The sequence below is a fragment of the Triturus cristatus genome, chromosome 3_2 (assembly GCF_964204655.1).
Source record: "Triturus cristatus chromosome 3_2, aTriCri1.1, whole genome shotgun sequence".
In the NCBI taxonomy this organism is placed as follows: Eukaryota; Metazoa; Chordata; class Amphibia; order Caudata; family Salamandridae; genus Triturus; species Triturus cristatus.
The window spans coordinates 916,872,306-916,885,181 of NC_140584.1; the positions used below are offsets into that span (position 1 = coordinate 916,872,306).

General features: G+C 43.6%; 1 protein-coding gene across 1 annotated transcript in view; it reads right to left on the reverse strand.

Moving 5' to 3' along the window:
- Positions 1–12,876, reverse strand: part of TEX14 (testis expressed 14, intercellular bridge forming factor) — a 1,549,829-nt gene that overhangs the window by 943,775 nt on the left and 593,178 nt on the right. The window contains exons 11-12 of the mRNA XM_085647123.1: positions 12,367–12,557; positions 7,829–7,979 (exon numbers count right to left, since the gene is read on the reverse strand). Of these exons, the coding sequence (XP_085503249.1) occupies positions 7,829–7,979; positions 12,367–12,557 (342 nt within the window). The remainder of the gene's footprint in view (positions 1–7,828; positions 7,980–12,366; positions 12,558–12,876) is intronic.

The following is a 12,876-nucleotide window of genomic DNA, read 5'->3' on the forward strand; positions in this document are numbered from 1 at the left end:
AATGCAAAAATTACAAATTTCCAGCAACAAATACATGTTAAAATAGAGTAATCTCAATAGAAATATAGAAAAAATATAATTCATACACACGCACAATTATTGGAACAATCCGATAAATCATTTCTTAAATTAGAGATAAAGTTCATCAGATAAAACAAATCTTTTTAATAGCTCATAAAAGAAAAGACGCTACTGAAAAACATGTAAAGGGGTCGGATTATGACTGCAAAAAGTAGAGGGCCACACGACACTGTTTAAAATTCATTTTACGCAACAGGGGGGCAATAAACCTTTTTCTTTCATCACATTAATATTTACAAAAAAACAGGAAGTGCAAATCATTCTGAATAGATCGATCATCACATGCACAAAATGGGAGATCCGAAGCTGCATAGGTATTTCGTGGAAGGCCCAACATCAAAGTGATGTAGTTTAACCGAAGTCTCACCAATATAAACCTTTGTTGTAAATTAGTGACAAACGATAAATAAGTTAAATCCATATCCATTTGCATAATGCTCGGGCCGCAGGAATGCTCTAACGGTCGATAACTTACTTTTTGTAACATTCCGTCTTGCCTGCGGTCTAGACAAATTGGGGGGTTTTGGATATTTTATAGAAATAGACTGGCACGATATAGGGTCAACAAAAAGATGGTTTAACAATGATGCTTTAAGAGTAGATTCAACATAGCGTAGCCAACTGACATTTCCCGCACCATCTAATTTCAAAACGTCATTTATACTATCCCTTGTGAGAGAGAGCGTCCCCTTCCGCCATACCGAGTGCCACATTAAAATTGGTGCCACACAAATTTTGTCAGTTATGTAGGGGTCACTTAGTTCCGTGTGACAGTTAAAGTTGGAGCATGACTTTGGTAATAAGACTAACTTAAAAAAAAAATTGTCTTCTGTACATTGTAGTTGAGAGCAGTCTCTAATGCCCCAAACAGCCTCTCCATAAGTGGCATTAGATACCGTTTTTGCCTCATAAACTGTCTTTATTGCTTCAATGGGTTTTGAGGCAGTTTTGTTTTAATAAATTTAAATAGTGCCCTGTAAGACCTGGGGTCTCCAGGCCCTATGGGGCGGTAACGTGACACGAGCGGTCGGGCCACCAAAGGTCTGTGTGTAAAGCAACCATACAACACGCACCTCACATGCGACGAGGAACACACACAATAAGTGACGCCACACTGTAGGAGTTATGTAAATACTCAAGTTTATCCAAGTAGATCACGTTAGATGCAGTTCATGAGGTAGCAGTACATTTCATATGCTGATAATACAATAGCTAGCGATGTACATATCAGTCAGGAGCTATAAAGGCTGTTCATATCATAAATGCATTTCATGAGATAACAGTACTGCATGGGGCACAACTACCAAACACGTAGCTGTACACGTGCTCTTCACCTTCCTGTCGCGTTGTGCGCGCTAACCGGTGGCGGCCTCAGAACGGGGCATCTAGCATGGAGAGCTACTCGCAACTAAGGACATTTAGCACTTCAAGGTAGAACAGGAGCAGCAGAGCGCTACTCGTAACTTCTGGCACCTAGCACTGCAGTAGGAAACATGAATAACAGAGCGCTACTCGTAATCAATAGCGCGTAACATTTCAGGAGGGCATATGAATAATAGAGCGCTACTCGTACTCAATAGCACCTAACACTTCAATAGGGCATATAAATAACAGAGCGCTACTCGGAATCAATAGCACGTAACACTTCAGTATGGCATATGAATAACAGAGCGCTACCCGGAATCAATAGCACGTAACACTTCAATATGGCATATGAATCACAGAGCGCTACTCGGAATCAATAGCACGTAACACTTCAATATGGCATATGCATCACAGGGCGCTACTCGGAATCAATAGCACCTAACACTTCAATATGGCATATGCATCACAGGGCGCTACTCGGAATCAATAGCACGTAACACTTCAATATGGCATATGAATCACAGAGCGCCACTCGTGCTCGGGTGCAGTCAGTGTCTAACACGGGGCTGTCCGCAGGGAGCACATGGGACTTGCGGAGCGAGTCTCTTGCTCCGGTGCAGTTCGTAGGCACCGCGCTTCAGGGCAGACACGGGGGGTACCAGGAAGGGATCCCTCGGCGGGGTCTCTCCGTCGCGATGACAGGGGGAACACCCACGGAGAGGGAACACGGGCCCAGGGTGCGGTGTGGCTCCCAACCAGCAGGGGGCGCACCGGGGGACGATCCCAGCCTTCGGGCTTACCTCGATCTCCGCGCTGGAAGGCGTCCGTTCCCGCGATGATGGGGGCACTCGTTCTCGGCCTCGCGCACTTCTCCTCACAGCTGGGACGGCAGCGACGGGGCCCTGGGCTTCTCCACGGGCCTCACGACACGGCAGGGTACTTCTTCCGGCCTCAGGGTCGCGGCGGTGAGTGCGCTGGCTTGCACATCACGGGGGGAGCTAAAGTTAAGGATGGGGTTCTGTGTTCAGCGGAGCCCGCTGCCGGGGGTCCCAGACCAGGGCAGGGAGCGCATGGGTCACAGCGCTAATACCTGGTCGATCCCCGGTGGTTCTCCAATCAGCTTCACATCAGAGCTCAGGGATCAGTCTGGACACGCAGTCTCAGTGCTTTGGCTTGTAAGTTTAAAGTTCAGTCTGGACACGCAGTCTCAGTGCTTTGGCTTGTAAGTTTCGGTTCTTAGATGTCAGATAAGGTCTTGTTGGCGCAGATGTATCTGGCGCCCTTAAGGGGTTCTGTTACAGGGGGGTAGGGATGGAGAAGGCGACTAGATCCTTCCTAGTCAGGCTGGGCAGAGAGTCTCTGGGTCCTCCTACTGCTGGGCAAGATCAGTGGGTTTCACAGGGTCCCTCACTCACTTAAGAGGCAGCACCTAGATCCTGTCACTCTCAGAGGCATAAGTCCCTGGCTAGGCCCTACCGCCTACACTCCTGGTGGATTCTTCCAGCTCTGCTTCACCCCAATGGCCAACTCACCACAAAAAGTTCCCTCCCTCACTTAAGTAGCCCTAGGTCAGGTGACCTCTGGCGAAGGCGGCAAAAGAAAAACCACACCTCCCTTCTAGAAGGTTCCAGCACATTCCAGGAGCTTCCCCACTCTACCTATGGGACAAAAAGGCGGGCTGGAGTCGCAACATTGTTGTGGGGTTCCAGCCAGCTCCTGGCAGCTAGGGTGCTACTATGAAAGACCACTCTGCAGTAGCAGGGGCCTGTGGCAGCCATCTTGGGAGAAGGGAGCACCTGCACCTTAACACTAATTGGCAATGAAAAGGCGCCCGGAGACCTAGTCCAACATAAAAATGAGGGTGGAAAAAATGAGGCGCGATCAAAAATGGAAGGGGAGACCACCCTAGGGCTGACAGGTCCAACATGCCCCAATGTTCTTTTCCATCTGCAGCCCCCTATTCACAACCATACTTAGCCAATTGTTTTGGCGATCGAACATAATCCCTAAATAATTAAAAGTGTCCACAACTCCCAGCTTGCCTCCTTCAACATTAATTTGTGCTTGTTTCTGCTGCATAGTACCTGCCACTAGGACAAAGAACTTTGAGAAGTTCATTTTCATGTCCAGCTTGTTCATGAATTGCGTATATACCATCACTCGGCGGCGCAGCGCGTTGCTGGTACGGGCTAAAATCACTGCGTCGTCTGCATATAGTAGTATTGGCACTTGTAATGAATTAATATAGGGAACATCTGGAGTCGTTCCCAGAAGAGCGGATTCAACATTATTAGTGTATAGTGCAAATAAGAAGGGTGCCAGAATGCACCCCTGTCTCACCCCTCTGGCAATTTTAAAGTGCGTAGTACATTCACCTCTCTTTCCATTACGAACACAGGCTGAGGCACCTGAGTATAGATCACGGATAATGTTAATAATCTGTAAGTCAATCCCCATTGCCTCCATGATCTGCCACAGCCTAGACTGCACCACGCAGTCAAAGGCTGCTGACAGATCCATGAAGGCAAGATACAAATGACCATTTTTAGCTGCAGTATATTTAGCTATTATTAAACTTAGGTTCAGGCACTGATCAACAGTGCCTTTCCCTTTTCTGAAGCCAAACTGACATGGGATTATAATATTTTTTTCCAGGGCCCATTCCTCAAGCCTATTTAAAAGCAAACGTCCCATTAGTTTTGTAGTGGAATCTATCAAAGATATAGGTCTATCATTTTTCGGAATTGACCTATCCCCCTTTTTATAAAAAGGGACAATTACTGTTGTTTTCCATGATGGGGGAGCACCTGTTTGGGCAATTTTATTGAAAACATTTGTTAAAAGTGGGGCCCAGAGATCCTAATTATCCAAAAACAGATAAATTAGGACACCGTCAGGTCCCGGTGCCTTTGCACGTTTACACTGGTTTAAAGCATACTTAGTTTCTTCTAGTGTAAAACTAACCCTGTTGCCCATCCCAGTTAAGGTAGCAGGGTAAGGATGAGTAATTATCTCCTCATTAGATCCCAACACACTTTCAAAATGTGTAACCCATTCCTCCTGCTCAACATAGGTATCTGTAGAAATAGAATGTTCATCTCTTAAAAAAGGTGCGTTAATAACATACCAAAAGGCTTGCAAACGTTTTAATAAAGCAGCCTTTTGCAAGTTTTCCCCCACTCTTCCTTTCGTGCTTTCTACCTTAGTAACGTCGCTTTTTTATATGCCTGTCACAATAACATGACCAAAGGTAAGTTACGGGGTTGGGATTTCAAGGTCATGTGAAGATCTCTTAGAGATTTATCGCAGTCCTCATCAAACCAACTACATTTCTTGCAATGGCCACAAATTAAGTTTTTTTTTTGCTTCTGATAAAATCAGCTCAAAAGCTCATACCATGTTATTGTTAGAAGTAGAATCTAAACAAACCATTATCTCCTCAAGTTGACTGGAAACTAGGTTCACCAAGAACCTCCCAGTATCTACTTTCTCCCACTTTAAAACAATTCCATTCTCCCTTGCAATTACTGGGTTTACATGAAGTTTGAAAGTAGATTCTTTTTTCACTAGGGAGGGGATAAGGAAAGTTATTGCAGCATGGTCACTAAAAGCATAAAAATGTATCTCAAAATTAGAAAATAGCCCTCTTGTTGGATCAGAAACCAAAAACATAATCAAGAGTAGAGGAGAAAGAACGATTTAAAAAACTATATCCTAAATGACCAGTTACATTTCCAGAAACATTTAAAAACACAAGATTATTTATCATTAATAATCTGTTTAGGGCATTACCGTACTCAGAGTGACTAAAATGGGGTACACTCTCTCCATCGTCATCCAACATTCCACATACTGGGGAATTTATCTTATCACAAGGGTGAACATTAAAGTCCCCAAGCCAGATTATATTACAGCGTTTAGTACATTTATTTTGCACATATTCAATATCTCTTTCTAAGGGGGCTAAAACGGCTGCTTGATTACTTCCAAAATTTTTATTATAAAAATTAATAAGGAGCCAATACTGATCTACGTGATACTATAATAAAATAATGTGATAGTATGATGAAGAATTTAAAAAGGACTTCACTTTAAGGGGAAAGCATTAGAAAGTAGGGTCAGTAACCCATCCTTAGCACGACCAGCCAGTGAAGGTATAGCAGGAGTTTGAAATGCGCGATATCCATTCAGATGTATTGGTTCAAGTTCCCAGGTCTCTTGTAAGCACACTATATCTTTAGATGTTAATAAAGAAAACCATTCCATATTTGATCTTTTTTGATTATTACCAGCAATGTTCCATGATATTACCACAACAGACCCTGAGGCATTCTAATGATGTATCGGTGTAAGGGACATATTCGTTCTGTCTATGTGCGTACTTATTTGTTCTTGCAAAATTGCAACTGGGGCATAAACATAAGTGGCCCACTTCACATTTTTAGTTGGAATGGATTTAGAATAATAAATCTTACCTTTCTGAATTATGCAAATAACCCAATATTTTAAGTGTTTTAAGACACCCATATTTATATATATATATATATATATTTATGCACCAAATGCTGCCAAGAACGCCGTTCACCTGCCCTTAGGCGCCGGTGCCAGCCGTGACGGCAGACAACCACGAAACATCAAAGGTTAAATCCATAGGTTAGGAAAGATGCGACACTCTAAATTCGATACAGGTAATTTAATTGCCAACAACAACGCGTTTCAACTGCAAAACGGCCTTTGATATATATATATAGGTATTGTAGTCACACATTCATCAAGGAGCGGCGTCCGTCCGTTTACCTACAGTGATTTCGTCGGGTAACCAGGGAGATCCCTGCAGGTGAATAGGAGGTCACTGCAGATAAACAGAGGGATGCTGCTCCTTGATGAATGTGTAACAACAGGAGCCATCCCCCCCGATACCTGACCATGGTGTAAACCCCCCACCCCCAAGTTGGGTAATCATCTCCTTGCAGGTAAGGTAGGAATCCCTTGTGGCGCCTGCATGTACAGGTGTTACTTCAGTTAGGAGGTATTTACTATCTCTACTTTTATTATCCCTGACAAATGCCGGAAACCATGTATAAGGCCAGATTAGGGACAGAAACATGTTGGTAGGAAAATAGCTGTGAGGGTCATAGTGCCCAGAAATATCTTTCTCAGTTCTTTCAACAATACCTAGGAGGCCATATTTATGAAGGCCTGCGTCACTTTTGCACTGCCATTGCGTCACGTTTAGTGATGCAGCGGCGGTGTAAATAATGCGCCATGTTGTGCCATATTTACGAAATGACGCATCCAGGCACATGCGTCACTTTGTAAACCCCTGCGCTAGATTATACCTGCATCAGGTATAATGTATGCAGGGTGGGTGTTCCCCACAAGAAAGGGTCGTAGGAGTGGCGCAGTGAAATCTATAAGATTCACTGCGCCACTTCTAGGATGCGAATGCATCAAACCTTACGCCTGCCTCATGGCAGGCGTAAGGGTAACACAGGCCCTTTTACATGGGGCTTGCCCCATGTGAAAGGAACATTGCTGGAGTTGCGTCACGCTTCCGACACAATCACAGCAATGCGCCACTTTTGCACCAACAGATACGTCAATAATACTGATCTATCTGTCATTCCTTGCGACATGATGCGTCATACAGTAAATATGATGCACCAATGGTGACGCAAGGAGGGCGCACTGAGTTATGTTGCATCGCTGCTTTCTCGCAGCAATGTGATACTTCTAATAAATGAGGCTCAGTGTAGTTAAGAATTAAAGGAATTTCTATAGGGTTACCTTAAGGTATTTTTATCTGGATCCCTGTAATTATACCTGGAATTTTTGTATCAAAAACTCTCTCATATTCATGAGGTTGAGTCAATTATGGTAGTACTATCGAGGGTGGGTTGAGGAAGACTATGATGAAGCGTGCCACATTACGTGGGTGAGGCTTCCTCGTCCAGAACAACTGAATCTGGTGTTTCCACCTGGGGATATTAATATGTAACACATTGTTCTTCTGCACTCTCTCTTGATACACTGTACTTGTTGTGAATAGATGTGTAACGTTGTAGAGGACGTACATATCTTTCTCCTCTTTATCTCCCTTTTTGTTTGCCTAGTACATAAGGCTCACTGTTTTCATAAAAACACATTTCAAACCACTCTCCCAACCAATTGATTTTGCATCTCTACTAGGCTGATTGTACATTTCTGACTTAACCCGCTGCATGTCTAAAATGACAAACAGAACAGTGGCAAACAAAATTACTCATAGTAGCAGCATTTCTTGTTATCTGATGAATACAGCAAATATAGCAAATCTGAGCAGCGCTATTGTGTCAGTTTTCAATCAAAAAAACATTATGGGAACAGGTAATATCCACCGTACCAATTTCATGCGTCTTTTCAATAGGAGGATCCAGCAATTCCCTCTTGATCTCCGATCTGGGCGCTAAGCAAACATTTATATCTGGATTTATGTTGTGTCTCTGTACATTTAAACTTTCAGCCACTCCTGTCCTTCGAGATTCCATCATGTCCTGTAAATCAAGCAAGTAGCGTTTCTTTTAATACTCTGCAGTACTTTAGACATACTCCTCAATCTGTACATGCACACAAACAAAATGCATTCCTATGGAACTATATGCTTGACAATTCAGTGAGTGCAGACACTTGAGATGGGTAATAAGTGCTGCTGTGAATGGAAAAAAGGACAGGATGCTGCCTGAAACCTTCTCAGCAGTCCATGTAGGCAGGAGAGTAGTCATCTGGGCGACAAAAACAATAATTATACCTCCAGCAGCAGCTACACAGTAAACCTGTCCACCAGTGTGGTTCGAGTTGGGTCTAAGACTGATATAGACTCAGGGGGCCTGAATTCCAAGAGGAATGACTGGTATTTGAGCGTAACAATGATGGGCTTTAAATAGAGAGTGCTAATGCGCTCCAATCAGGGTTGCTGATAACCTTTGGCACGTATAATACAAGGGGGAGACTAAACATCCTTCCTTGACTGAAGACTGCATATGAGCAAAGCTAATGGTAGAAATTCTGGTGATGATCCAGTGCAACTATGCAATGAAATTAGGGGGTTCTTGGGCAAAGGAGTGAATACTGTAACAGGTACTGTACCAGGTACTCACTCCCTTGAGCTTGATAATTGATTTATTTATTCAACAGAGCTTGGTATGTTGTTTTTACTATCCGGCCCCTGGTGTTAACTTCCATCTTAGTGACCATGAGTGCACGAGCCAAATAAAAGAAACTTCCGTAATTTCAACTTGAAGCTAGAAATAATCCAGGCAATAGAAAATAAATAGAATGGGGCCTATTCATAGGATATTGATTCAGAGTGCAATGCGCCAGTGTCCACATTCTAAGATAAGGTCCGCCGCAGCCCAGCTAGGTTAAGAAGCTCTGGGATGGCTATGCATAAATATGTGGGCACACACATGTACACATGTGGGCTGAGCATGTGAAACTACCATCTAACACAGCCCAGTATCTGGGCAGAGGTAGCTCATAACAGAGGGAAACCTTCATGGTTTGGTGGTCACCTGTTCAGGCCATATAACATGAATGGACATTAATAAAGTGAGTATGTATTGCTGCTCACTGAAGAATGTTGGGTGCTTCACTATATTGTACACTATAGTCAAACTGTGCAACAAACAACATGTTTCAGCATAGTTAGGCCTACAGATTAGCCTGATTTACCAATCCTATAGTAAATCAGGATTCTAGATTCAGAGCGGACATTAATTTTCACATGTCTGCAATTGTTGAGGCATTTTAAGATGTATCATTTCTTCCGACTCTGCTCCTTAGATCCTTAGACGCCCTATATGGTCACGTTACCTTCTTTGAAAGTCTGACGGAGGCCTCTGCACACAATAGGAGCGATTAGGCATGTTCATAGGAAATGAAAGGTAGGAATGAGACCTGCATGTGCTAATTACTTTTCAAAGTGCACCTGGCCCGGGAAGACTCAGCCCCACAGAAACAAACAAGGGTAGCCAGACCTTTGCAGCCAGTCACAAGAGAGGATACCCTTTTGAAAGGAAGGGGCCAGTCAGTTGAGGTATCAAGGGGTTGGGCTTAGGCTCTCAGAGAAGGTCTTTCAACAAATCACTTGAAAGAGCCATCTCAGAAAAAAACAAATAGGTGTGAAGCAGAGTTGGTGAAGAGATGAGAGATAATGTTTCACCCTAGGATTGGGCAGAGGTGCCTAACTTTTGGAACTTTCTACCCCATAAGCCTTCTCAACTAAGGTAAAACCCCCCACACAAGCTGAATAAGAGAGAGACTTCTGAGAACAGTCTGGACTGGAACTTCTGATTTTAGTTGGTACCGGGGGACTAAGATTTGTTTTTCTAGAGCCAGTGACACTGCTCATTCAACATCTGCTGTAGGACCTGCAAGGCAATCCGGGGTTTTTCCCTTGGATCTTTGATGGATTGGTCCTACATGAGTGTGACATCCAGAAGGAGGAGGCCCCAGACTTCCCCTGGCCCAAGTGATCTGCAAGTGGCCCCAGGAAGATATGGGAGCTGGAAGGAGGACGCAGGAAGGGGCTCTGCCTTGGGGTGTCCTTGGCTGCTGCAGAGGAACACACGATGTCCAGGATGGAGCACTTCGCGAGGAACGAAACACAGTTTTGTGGTGAAAACTGGCCCAGCAGGGCCAGAGAAATGGGCTGCTCGATTGCAGGCTGCCTCTCCAGCCCCAGAGTGAACCGGGCACCAAATAAAAGTCGGACCAGAGACCGCACAATGACAAAAAATAGGAAAAGCAAGCGGCTGCAACAAAGAGTGTGCTGCAGGCCAATCAGCTTCACAGAGGAGCAACTTGTGGGCTCATAGCTGTCTGATAAATATTAGCATATGTATCTGGTAGTGCCTACTGAGGGTTAGAGTGAGAAGTGTGCTCTGGGGATTGTTAGAAAAATAGTGGGCCTTCTATGAGCCTGTTTTGGCCAACTTTGAGGAGTCGCCCTAAGTACGGCAGGCACTTGAAAAACATACCTGGAGAGGCTTCCCAAGTCATTTTAAGTACTTTTGGAATGGTGCTTTAGCTCAAAGGTTCTAGAGTGTAGAGAACGCTGTTGGTGGATCCTAAGGCTGCTTTGCAGGATGTGTAAAAGTTGAAAAAATACTCCTGCACACAGGTTATTGAAATGCTTTTTTGAGAATGACTGAATGAAAAGTGAATCACTACACGTATTAATGAAGGTCAGTGCAATACTTTATGGACAAGGACAAAGTTAATAGCGACTGATTACATGTCTTAAAGAAAGCCACTGAAATACTCTGTTGACATTGAAAAAGTTAACAGTAAATCAGTGCATTCCATAAGGAATGTCAATGTAAGATAGTAACATGCTTAATGATTCTAATGCTGTGGCATAGGTTTACCACAACATATTACTTCTTTTATTATTGCGGTGACACCCTGACAAACCCAGTAATCATGGCTTTTGATAATTGCTTCCAATTATATTGCATCTAGTATATTTATGGTGAAGTGGGTTCCAGGGCTCAGGGCTCCCTATGGGTGTGATCTGTTAAAAGGATGTCACCACGGGTACTACCACCTGACATCATGTATATATTTGTAAATTGATGTGGAGTATTGAGTAGTGTGTGCATAATAAAGTACTTTTCCTTTTCATAAGTAAAAGCACTGAATGGACAATTATTTATTGTGTGATGTTCAATGCATGCCTGCAGACTGACATTCTAGGCCCCACCATCTCCCCTAGGTATGCCTTGGACTGCTCTGTCTCCTTCTCCTAAGAATCAGGAGAGGAAGGCAGAGCACACAGGGGTATGTGTATTTGTTTCCCTGTAAAGGGAAATTGTGCAGGACCCCCATACTTTGTAACTAATAACCCGATTTCTTACATCAAGTTTGAGGGTGATTGATTTCCCTTCCCACTCTGGAAACAGTATTCACACTGGCATTATGTTTTAATAAATATACATTCCTTTCCAGTCTCGGAAGGGGAATGGCAGTAGGTTGTAAATGTCCACAAACATACCTGTTGTGACATTCTGCAGCACACATAGAAGGAACAAAATGCCATTAATGATTGTTTTTGTGCAGGAAGGTGTCCCTTCCTGTACAAACACAATCATCCCTGCAACGCAGGCCCCCTTGCACCCTGGTGCAAGAGGGCCTGCATTGGCGCTAGGCAGATTTTTTATCGCCGCCGCAGAGGTGAGCCCAGAGATACACCATATTCTTGTTAAAACGGTGCAACCAAGGGACATATTTATATGAAAGTAGCGCAGTGCAGTGCTGCAAGCCATTTTGCTGCGCCAAACTGTGGCATTTTCAAACCGCATGATTGCGTCGTATTAACAAAAATATGGCGCACCCCTGTACACGCGCTAAAAAAGCACTGTGCTCCTTCTATGTGTGCTGCAGAATGCAGCTCACATAGAAAGATCTGCAGTACACATAGAAAGAGCAGAAAATGAGGAGAAATAAATGTATTTCTCCTCGTTGCACCACATTAACACCTCCTTTTGAAAGGCACGAGTGTTTGGTGCTACCTCAGATTTACAGATCCTTGTAAATCTGGGGCAGCATCAAAAAGCAATGTGTGTTACGTGGGAATGCACACAGCAACACCCAATGCACGCAAAATGGCTTAGCACCGCCGTGTAAATATGGAGCAGGGCACAGCGCCACCGGAGTGTCGGAAAAAATGACACTCTGCCCTTGTAAATATTCCTGCTAATGTTCTAAATTGAAACTATTCCATTATGATCTGATGGATAAATTGCCTACAACCCACTAACAAGAAAGAACCCGGATGCTCCATTTTCAGAGTGAAAATGGGCAACTGCAAATCAAATCCAATAAAATTCACATCTTGATGTAAAAACATAGTATAAAAATGTATTCAAGAAGATGCCTCACCTTCAAGTCATTCTTGAGGATGTATCGAATATCCTGCAGATTCATAGTTCGATCCCTGGGCTTTCCAGCTATTCCAGCAGTTACAATATCATAGTAAGGTTTGGGAAGGCCAAGATCTGCCGCCAAATAATGTCCAGAAGAGACAGCTTCCTTGATGAGTGATCCTTCAACATTAGCCCATGGAAGAGTATCTGAAAAGGCAATTGACAGTCAGCAATTTAAACTAGAGGTAAAATAAATTACCATTTAGTGACTTGGGGTGGTCTTGCCACATTTCAATCATGTTTTCAGGATCACTAAGGACAAGTATGGAAGCATTATGCTGTTACGATTTCCAACAGAAACACTCCAACAATAGCTACACTTAAGTACAAAAGGCTCCATTACCCAACAAATCTAGGAATTTTATACTAATATTTTATTTATGCTTAGAATAGGCACCTATGTGTTAGATGCAGTTCATCTAAAAGGTATGTGCCTGCAGTTCATGGCCTTGAGGCAGCTGTGGAA